The 11,209-nt window shown below is 44.3% G+C and overlaps 1 protein-coding gene and 1 long non-coding RNA gene across 2 annotated transcripts in view; one reads left to right on the top strand and one right to left on the bottom strand.

The window, feature by feature from the left end:
• LOC103380834 (uncharacterized) overlaps positions 1-11,209 on the top strand; it is an 82,359-nt gene that overhangs the window by 24,963 nt on the left and 46,187 nt on the right. The window lies entirely within an intron of this gene.
• Positions 1-11,209, bottom strand: part of prox1a (prospero homeobox 1a) — a 31,947-nt gene that overhangs the window by 9,945 nt on the left and 10,793 nt on the right. The window contains exon 4 of the mRNA XM_008312944.3: positions 7,185-7,379. Coding sequence (XP_008311166.1) covers positions 7,185-7,379 — 195 coding nt within the window. The remainder of the gene's footprint in view (positions 1-7,184; positions 7,380-11,209) is intronic.

Raw genomic sequence — 11,209 nt, 5'->3', positions numbered from 1 at the left:
GAGGAGGGGTAGGGGAAGAATTGAATAGTAAAAGGAAGGAGGGTGCGGGTAGGCGGGCAGATACTAATAAAGGATGGAGGGCAAGGAGCTGCTGCCTGAAGGAGGATGGAAGATGGATGAGTGGAGAGGAGGAGATGGAAAAGCCTGGCAGGAGAGGAAAGAAAAATAATAAACTGCAGATTGGATTTAAGGAGTCAGACTTTAGTGTGTGTGGTCAAGGTATAACCCCGTACTGTATAGACAAGAAGGGAATGTATGTTTCAGAACGGAGGTACTGATAATAAAAACATTACATTTATAGCGAAGGACATGTTTTAAAGGTTTGAGGGGCTGGTGTTTGAGGAGGTCAAGGTCCTTGAAAAATGTTAGCCACAAAGGAGTCGTGCCTCCTGTGGACAATAGAGACATATGTGTGTGTATGTGTGTGTGTACTTCTCGTTGCTTCTTATCAGGACCACTTTGAGACTCAGTACTTATTACCAGTCGTCCCAACAGGGATAAAAAAACTGGTCCAGATTAGACTGAACCTGGTCTTAGGCTCCTATTAAAGAATGTGAATTATATTTAGGTCAAAGGTTAGGCTCAGGCGTTATCCTGCAGTGTTTCGGCTGCGGGCTGAAGTTCTGGTTAGGCTGTAAAGATTAATGGGAGTCGACGTAAAGTGCTAACAGCAGAAGCTACAAGAGAATGTGTGTGTTTTGTACGTGTGTGTGTGAATTGGGGAGTCGCTTAGACACATCTGCAGCTCTGATGCACACCCTGGTCATTCTGGCAGGAGTCCTTATGCCACGCTTCATTAGGCACACACACACACACACACACAAGGAGGGAGACCAAAATGGTCCAGAAATAATGACATAATCAGCAGCTGTGCCACGGAGCAGGCTGCCCCTCACAAGGTGACAAGGGACAGGCGGCAGAGGAGGGGGGAGGGGAAGGGGGGAGAAGGAGCGCAGAGGAGGGTGATGTTGGAGCGGGGGCTGGTAGGAACTTGGACAAACTAAGTGTTCGGTGGATGCGGTGAGAGGACGTTCAGTATTTGTGTACTTCTGTGTGTTTTGGGAGTGTCAGGTTTTTAACTTTATTATAAGTGATTTCCTGTGACAGCTGGAGCTCGTGTCATTTTATCAGCGCACTCGTAGACACACATTCGTATGTACAGGTGCACTGAAGAAAAGGCCTGTCAGTCTGCGTCAAACTGGGGGTCCTCAATGGCCCCCAGCCATTCACTGATAATTCTGTTCTCCATTATTTCTTCTGACCCTTCTCACCAGGAGAATTGGAACAAAACGAGACGCAATGCTCATTACACAGTTGAGGTCTGAGAGGATGTGGTTAATTTTTTTTTCCAGCTGGGTTTTATTTATATTGAAATGCACATTTACCTCTATGTTTGAGGAGACGTGGCCTTGTTTGTTGTTGAATTAATTGCTGGTTTCTCTGACAACTGTGTAGTTGTTTAATATGAATTCTGATCAAACCTTTTAATGACTTTTAAAGTCCACCAAACATATGAATTCATCATGACAGAAAGCCATGACTTGACTATGACAGATACTTCTTATAAGCCCTTAAGCCTCTAGAACAGAACTACCTTGTGTGTGTGTGTGTGTGTGTTTGTAGTATTTAGTTGGGTTTTTACGAGTTCCTATCTGCCTCTCTGCTTGTGCATCCTGCACAACAGCCATGACCTTTTCACCCCCAATTCCCTGAGGTCGAAGCCAGGTCAGTGACACAAGCCACACCCACTCACACATTAGACACACTGTGTCCTTTGTGATGGCAAACCAAACAAAATATATAGACCTGGAATAAAGGAGGTAGAAGACATGAAGGGGAAAAGCAGCAGGAGGAGAAAACAGACATTAGATTCTCCGGGTGGAGAGCAAATGGAGACCCAAGAGGGACATGAAGAGGAGCAGCAAGGGAGGGAGGGGGAAGGAGAGGTGAAGCACACAATACTGTGGGGCATGGCGGTTGGACAGACAGCATCTGCTCTCGGCTCTCTGTGGCTCTGGTAATGGATGAAGATACAGTGAGAGAGCAGGAAGGAGGGAAAAGAAGAGACATCAGGATGAAGAGGGAGGAAAGGAAAGGAAAACATGAGAGGAGAGGAGGGAGAGGAAACAGGGACTTGGAGCAGAAAAGTTAAACTGTGAAAAGTTTTCTTTTAAAAGTGAGAATGTGGAAATGTGCGTGTGTTTATGGGGTGTGTTCATTTGTAGAGAAGAAAGACAAATGGATGGACAAAAGAGGACGAGGGACACCAAGGGTCGCAGATTTTTTTTTTCTGGAGGAGAGAGAGAGCAGCTGATGCGAGAGGACACTTGATAGATGACATGACTGAATGTTTAGGAGACAGTCAAATGTCATGTGGTTTGACCAGTACTGGTATGGGTATCATCTGGCCCGATACTTCGTTCAGGTATTTGTAATCATACTTAAGAAAGTATGCTGTCTCTCGATACTCTGAGATGACAAATGTCTTGTCGAGCAGCCACTTGGTGCTTCACACAGACTTCGATCTGATCTGAAAAGTTGGTTTAAACCAGCAGTAGGGTTGTGCTGCGCTACCACTGAGGTGTGCGTTTTTCTGCTTATCTTCTGGGTGTGTCTTTTCTAAGAGGAGAGTTCACTGACAGAGGAGACTTGGCCTGGTCTGTCATATGGAAATCTGAGAGTTCCCCAAATCTTTTTATCAGAACCCACCTCTGTTCCCTCTCTTCCCTTTCACCCTCACCAACTACAGCCAATTACCAGGTCGCACACATTCCTGTCTTATGAAAGATGATGTGTGTTGTCATTGAAGGTTCAAAGACGGACGGGGTGGGTATGGAGGGGTGGGGGGTTTGGGGGAGGTAGGTTACTGGAAAGTAAAAAGACACTTTCGAGAATTTTCACTTGAGCCCTCACATGAAAGCCCTTTTTCTGCTCAAAGTCAAGGCTATGGGAGACGGGTCGTGTTTAGGAAGACTTTGATGGTGATGGACGGAGAGAATGAGAAGTGAAGAAGAAAGGAATGAGGGGGAGATGGGAGGGGGCTTGAGGGAGGAGGACGGCCGATCGACAGGGTCTAGGTAATTAACAGCAAGCTCTTTAATTAATGCTGGTGTTCATTGTGCCAGAAGGAATGCGACAATTATGCCATTAGAACTTCCTAATGGGGAGAGAAGTGAGGAGGCGGGGTGGTTAACGGAAGACATGCAAAAGAGAAGGATGAAAGAGTGAAAGAACTGAAGGAAGAGAGAAAGAAGGAGGGAGTGTGAGAGGGAAGGGACACAAAATGGAAAAGGGAAAACAATCGCCACAAAAGAGGAGCTGCGAGGCAGACGGGGAGCGTATTAGTCCAGAACAGTGACAGAGCAGATTAGCATCAAACAAGAAAGGCCATAGATATATGTGTGTGTGTGTGTGTGTTTCATCAGGGATACAGAGGACATATTCATTCCAAAGACGCCACCAAGGTGGATGGAACTTTGATGATGCAGAAACTGGCAAAGAGAAAACCTACTGTGTCTCTACAGTGTGAGTGTGTATGTGTCTGAAAGTAAGTGTGTGTTCTATGTGTGTGTGCTTTGCTGAATCTGCGTAGGCTCCTGTTTCAAGTGTCAGTGCAGGTAGGCAGAGGAGGAAGTGGAAGAGATGGAGGAGGAGGAGGAGGAGGTGGAAGAATAGGTGGAGGAGAAAAGGGGAGAGATCCACAGAGAAGAGCCTTGGGGCCATCCTGATACACATTCAGTACTTTCCATCACTGCATTACGTCTATGACTCACACACACACACACACACACACACACTCGCTCTCTCTCTCTTTCTCTCACACACACACCTAAAACAACAATTTTGCCCATGTACATATTTAATACACATCGTACCCACACAAACATCAAACAGCAACAAAATACACAACCCACGCACGCACACTCACAAACACACATGACACACACGTTAACACAAAAACAGAGTCTTCCTGCTCACTAAGGCAGTTGGTTTGTTGGGGGGGGGTTAAATTTGCATGGCTGGGCAAATTTTCCTTGTGTTAAACTCTAATCAGCTTCTCTATCTCTCAGACACCTGCCCAGCAAAAAACAAAACAAAACAAAAAAAAACTTAATATGCAAAACACCTTCACTCGCTCCCTCCTCCACACTGGTTCCTCCACCACCACTGTTCCTCCACCAACAGAAGACTTATTCACCTGGCCTGTCTCGCTCTTTTTACCTCAGTGTGTGCCTTCTTGCAAATTTTTATGTATGCAAATAGTCTGTTCCCCTTAAGCCTTTTTTTAACAGTAGCTTCCTGGTGCCAGAAGAAAAAAAAGAATGACTGTCTTGTCTGAGGTGTGACAAGAAATTTATGCTCCAGACGTGGATGGAGCGTCGTTGCCGTTCAGACAAACCTGTCATACTCAGGGGTTTTTGTAGGGTTAAATTACTCAAAATATAGATTTTGTAATCAAAACTTAATTTGTTAGATTGACTTGATTGACTTGTACTACTACGTCTGCATCAAGCTTGAAATTTGACCAATTCTTCTGCTTTGAAACCCTATTTGTGTGACCCTCAACATCATGCAGAGGCAGTTATGGTGATGTTAGAGATGTGGCCCAAGATCTGGAAAAATCATTCTTGAAAATGTGTGTATCATTATCAGTAAGGTGTACGGTGGTGCGGCTGCAGTGAGGTTGCCCTCTGTTTACATCTATAGTAAAGATCTGGAAAAATCATTCTTGAAAATTTGTGTATTTGTGTATGCGGCTGCAGTGAGGTTGCCCTCTATTTACATCTATAGTTTTTGCAAGTTGCTGAGACTTCGGTGACTCTCATTGTCTCTCTTAATCGTATCAAGTTGAATATTTTTCAGAAATCAACCTTAAGTTGATTTAAGAGATGAGTGTAGTTGAAAATATCAGAAATTTCTTTTTTGCATCAACATTTTATTTTGACATTATATTGTCTAAACCAAGGGCTAATCAACAACATTCTAACTTGTATTCTATCTTAAACCCTAATGAATATATACGCCTGTAACACATGCACAATATGGCATGTTATTTCAAATAAAAAAAAACCTCTGTGAGAGAATTTAATATCAGTATCCAGTACACAGTATTGCGTTCTACAGTACACGTCCTCTTGAATGTCATTTTTCTATACCACCTCTGATGCAAGGACGTCTGTTGGCTTGAATTTGTGAATCTATACATTTATTCTATAGGAATACTTCCCAAAAGGGACTTCATTTCCTGTTGTGGGTGTCAGGTGATTTACCATAAACAGGGCATAATTTGATATGGAAACAGAAAGCAGGTTGAGAGACAGAGAGAGGAAACGGAGACAGAAACTGAGAGAACGACACCGACTCCAGGCCACTGACCCTCCGTCTCTGGTCTTAAGTGATGTCTCTATTATTTTTAATGTAAAAAAAAATCAAACATTGAGAATGGCTCTTAATTAGTGCAGACATCTCGCTGTGGTGTTGATGTGGTTGTTCCTGTATCATCTGAGCAGGAAAATAAAAATGGTGCCATTTTTTTTTCTTGGTTGCTCTTGATGGACTGAGCTGATTGAGAACTCATATATACAAGTGCTCCTGCCTGCCAGAGTCGTTCTAAGCCTCCCTGAAGAGAACTGAAGATGGATGTGAGGAAAAGTGTGTGTCTGCATGTCTCTCTGAGTGTGTGTGTGTGTGTGTGTGTAGATAGGAGCCCCAGTGGACAAATAACGGACAGAGAGACATTGACAGAAAGGGAGAGAAAGAGTGAAGCACTTTAAATGTGAGCGCCTGCAAAACTCCCACTGCTCGCAAGGGCACTTCCCTCCTGTACGTCATCTCTCTTACAACCTCTCTCTCCTTCTACCCTTCTTTCTCCCTTTTTTTTCTCCCTTGACTCCCTTCCTCCCTCCCTTCATCACTTTCTCTTTTGTCTCCAAGCTCTCACCCCCATCTCCTATCTATCCATCTCCCTCTTCCCCCTCTTTCTCTCACTAAAACAGTAGGACGCTTAACCTTGATAACAGTGAGATTTTTCCCCCTCCAAGTGACACACACTCACACACACACTCACACACACACTCACTCACAACAGAGAAGTGCTTTGCCAGCATGCCAGGCCGGTCCAAGGGACGGCTGTACCCTTCGAGGTGAACAGGACACTGGGAAATGCAGCACCAACAAAACACTCTCACACACACACACATACACCGATGCACACAGATTCAATCTCTTTACCACACACACACACACACACACACGCATCCGGATCACACCAGGTCCTTCTTAACACAAGTCTTTAAAAGGCCTATTGTCAGCTGACATTGAGAGTGTTGGCTGAAATGTTACACACACACACACACGTGCAGACACACATACAGACAACAAGGTGGCAAAAGGAGAAGTATGAAAAGTGGTAACGTATTAAAGGTGAAGTTGCCTGCTGAGAAACAATGGACTGGAAGACGGTCACACGCACATTAACACCTCACCGCAGGTGATAGGTAAATCAGGAGGGGGAAGTAAAATTAGAGTTTCTCCAAACACACACACAGAACCACACGCACACACACACACTTAGGGGAACTGAGAAGTGAGGAAGAAAAACAAAACAACACCAGGTATCTGTACGGTTTTCTTCCTCATTAGATCAGAGTTTCTCTCTTGTCTCTACGTCCGGGGTCCGCACACTTTAGACCAGTGATTACCAAAGTGGGGAGCAGCCCACCTTGGAGGGCATGGAATTATTGTGTGAGGCTGGCCAGCTGCTCGAATTACATTATTTTTTTAAAATATTTTTGATATTTGTGTCACAGAGGAAGGAATTCACTGTCTTGTCATTTTTTTATTCTGTTGTTAGGAATTAGTGTTTTGAAAAAACGTTTGAAGTGATAGCTGTAAATGTGTTGATGTGGCGCGGCTGTACAGTAGTTGGATGTGGACTGTTTCATGGTGTTGTACAAGTCAGAAATACAATTCTACTTTAAATCTCTATAGTTAAAACCTCAAAATATAATGGTGCAAGGCTGAAACAAGCATTTTTGGCTTGAGACACTCGCACCAAGTGTACACAGGGACAAGTGTCCCCTCCCCTACCATGTCATGTGGTAAAATTAGCTCCTCACACAACAAAAATTAACTGTTTTTAAAAATACACAGCCTGAAGGTAGTTTTGTGTTGCTGGTGTTTACCTCAAAGTCGTTGGCCTTGTTGTAGTGCATGTTTAAGGCCCGGAAAAGCTCACAGTCGCGGCTAACGGTCAACTCGTCGGCTCCGGTGACCCCGTCGTTGATGGACTGACGGGCGAATTTCTCCATCTGGATGTAATAGAACTCCCTGAAGTTACTGAACCACTTGATCAGCTGGGAGGTTATGCAGCGATTAAACTGGGGAAAGAATCAGAAGATGTGGCGTTAGAAAATGTTCCAGGATTTATTGTGTTTTATTCAAAATAAGAATTGAAACTTTGTGTTCTTGTTAAATGAAGAAGTCACTTCTAAAAACACAACACACCTTTGGATGCAGAGAAAGAAAGTGTAAGAATGTGAGGCAGTGATTTTACATCATGGCAGAGTGATATGAGGTGATGACTTAAAAAGTACTGAACAAAAGAGGAAGAGAAGATAATAAAGACGTGGTGTTAGACACCGCGCAGTTTGGGAGGGGGTTGTGAAAGTGAGTGGTTCATCTTCCCCTCTGAGAGAAGACCTCCCCCCTATCATAACCCTAGGAGTGGAGGCAGAGGTGAAAAGGAGGGGGTCGGGGCAAGACCGCAAACACATAATTGACCAGAAAAACGATTAAGTCATCATCTGAAGCGCCCCGGCCCGCAGGGGGCTCAAACATGTACTTAACCCTGTTCACCAATTACACCCTGATTCTCCTCCCCCTCTCTGCATCAACCAGGATTGATAGAAAAGGAGCAAAATGGGGGGAAAAAAGAAAGTGAGAAAAAAAAAGACGCAGAGACTGAGGGCAGCATAGAAGGCTGTGGCTATCTGATCTGGGCTGCTCGGCTGGATTCAATGGGCGAGGTAAACCTATTAGGACTCTCGGCTTGTTCCGACTCAGGTCCCTGCAGTGAAAAACACACTGTCTAAACGTTAAAAATCCACTAGATAAAGACCTCGGGATCTGTCTTGGTCCAGTCAACATAGATTTAAAGATGAGGACATAATGTTCACGTTACTGTGAATCCAATTTGCTGACTTACTAACAAATATTGTAAACTGTGTCACCCTGAAATTGTTGATGCCGCCATCAATCTTCCATGCCCTTCATTCACACAGACACAGACACACATAGGCCTTTAACCACCCCCCACCCCCTCTCTTTTTTGTGATGCTAGAAGAATGGACGGACAAAACACTACTAAATGCTGAGCGGACTGCTCGCTGGGGAGGCAGAGTGGTTTTGACATGGAGATTAGGCTTCAGCTATTGTCCGACACACACACAAAAAATCATGCACACCCTCCGCGATCTGGTGTGGTGAAAACACAGACACATGGCCGCACATAATGTTAAGACGGAGTGGCAGCAGAACAGGAAGGTTGTAAGGAAAGTGAGAAGACGCTGTGCCGAGGTGGGCCGGGGGCTGGAGCGGAGGGCTGCGCCTTCCTGGAGTGATGACATAATGGCAGAACGGAGAAGAAAAAGTCGACCTGACATTGTTTGACAGAGGTTTGGGAGGGTGTGTGTAGGGGGGGGGGCGGAGTCCTAAAGTGCAGGGTTAGCATAAATGGGGAAACGAGGGATGGAGGGAGGGAGGAGAGGGCTGGGGAGAAGAGGGACGGGTGCAGGTCAGCGCTGTCGGACAATGGCGCTTTGCTTGTGGGGGGGATTGGAACGTGAGCAGTCAGCAAGCTGAGGTCGTGACATCGGAGTGTCAAACAAACAATCTACTGACACAGATACATGGGCTACACGGGTCTGTACTTAAAAACATGCACCTCGTAGCCCACAGTTTCACCACAAATACAGTTTTACACTTAAGTTATTGGTTCTTTATGTGTGAGATCAGACTGTGTGTTTTACAGTTTTTTAGATTTATATACGTGTGTGTCTGTGTGTGTGTACATGCATCTAAGAGGTGCATACTGAGATTAAAGTCAGTAAAGAGTTGCCATCGCTCATGCAGGAGACCTTTGGTGTCAGTGGAGCTGAGTGACGGATAGAATTGTCACTTGGACCAGAATTGCTTTATTATACGGACGGCTGAGGAGAAGACGTATTACAGCTGGTGTATTTAGAGTGAGTAGCACAATGTACACTAAGGTGTATTTAAAGGTACACACAGGTAAAATACATTACATCTGTATCTGCTGCATTAAAACAAACTGGGACTTAATGAAAGCAAGGCTTTTGGTTTTGCCAAAAAGCCTTGCTTCATTAAGTTGCTGGTAGGGGGACAGAGCCCCCACCCCTAATAACAGCTAAGGACGAGTGCTTTCAGTGTAAAAGGAAGGAACCGGTTCAAAGAAGCTCGTCACTACAGCTCCTTAATCGGAGCTGGCAGGGGTCAGTCAGCACAGACATGATACGCAGTGAAGAAAGCGCGTGTGTGAGTGTGATTCTACGCACTCCATTTAAGCAGGATGTTTAAGAGAGTATGGTGTGTGTGCGCGCGCGCATGTTTGTCATGTACGTCTCGCTGAGAGGCAGATGAGAGAGAGACAACCAGAGCATGTTTCTCACACTCACACTCAAGAGCCTGTGAAAGGTCAGAGCTTAGTGCTAACAGTGCAAGATAAAAAAGTGGTATAAACACACACACACACACACACGTTCTGCTCATGGACAGAGACAAACTGTACTCCGGTCCAGAAATAGAAAAACACTCAATTATCCGTGGTCAAACAAGAAGCATCTGAAAAACCTTTTGTCTTAGTTACTACACTGTGGCACAGAGGAAAATAATTGAAGAATTAGCAGGTGATTCATATGGTCAAAATAAAAATGGACTTTTTTGTATAATAAGAAAAGACAGAGAAGACTGTATAGGCCTCTCTCCTGTTCTCTATCCCCTCCTCTCCCCTAAGCCCCTTCACTGTCATCATGGCTCTCCAACATTTCCTGTTTTTACAGAGGTGAATTGTGGGAGATAATCTCTGGCAGCCTATTGGCCAAGTGCACAAAAAGCTGGCCTGGAAAGCGATCTTTTGTTGCGTGACTCAAAATAATTCGGCTTCTATTTTTTACCTAACACAGCAGGGGCACACCATCAGCAGAAAAGAAAAAAAAAACAACAGGAATGACATGTAGAAAAGGGGAACGACCTCCTGACCTCAACAATCCCATACAGCATCACCACTAATCTACAATTTGTCTCATTAAAAGAACCATAGAAAGACAGTATTCCCTAATGATTTGGCTTGGTGTTAAACAATCATAATCACACAATATACGGCACTTTCAATGCCAGAGCCTATAGTCTCTGCACTTCAATATAATTGCACAATTCAAACCACCAATCGGGACTGATGATGCGGTGATACTGTGGGCGCGACAGTACAACAGTGCTATTTTAACGCATTTGTCAAAACAGTTTAAAAACACCAAAAGTCACCGAGGAAAGTCAGAATCACCATGAAAGGAACTTAATCAAGGAGAAAACCAGCTTCATCACCCCCCCAGTTGTTGGGGGTCACCCACTTCCCACGTTCATTAGGTTCCTGACAGTAGCCGAGACCTGATTATCCTTCAAGACTTTTGTGTCATTTGCTAAGAGGCTGAATCTAATTAGATAATCAGTCTCATTCCCATACATGTCTACTAACTTACAGCTTGAGTCCATTGTTCACCATAAAAACAAAAACAAACTAATGTGACTCATAATCCCCCCTAATGGATTGACCCTGTTTAAGTATCTGATGGGGCCATTCATTAGGGGGTGGGGCTCCTTCGCAATGGTTAATTGATGGAATTAGGTGAAGAAAAACCCTATAAATAATTGATGGTATACTCTGGATACTCTCCCTATAAATAATTGATGGTATACTCTGAAACTATCATAACAGTATGAAAAATGACAACTTTTGTAAAAATAAAAAATAACTACAGTTTAGAAAAGTATTTTCCCAACCAATAAAGCCATCCAATCGTAATCATGCGAGCCTCGCCCCAGAAGGTTGGCTATGACTGCTTCCATGAGGGGGCAGCTGTGAGAAAAGAGAACCTTTATCTCCTGATTAGAATAAGATGGCCTGGATCTGTCA

Source organism: Cynoglossus semilaevis, chromosome 7 (genome assembly GCF_000523025.1).
Source record: "Cynoglossus semilaevis isolate Cse_v1.0 chromosome 7, Cse_v1.0, whole genome shotgun sequence".
Lineage (NCBI taxonomy): Eukaryota > Metazoa > Chordata > Actinopteri > Pleuronectiformes > Cynoglossidae > Cynoglossus > Cynoglossus semilaevis.
This window is presented reverse-complemented; position numbering and strand designations above follow the sequence as displayed.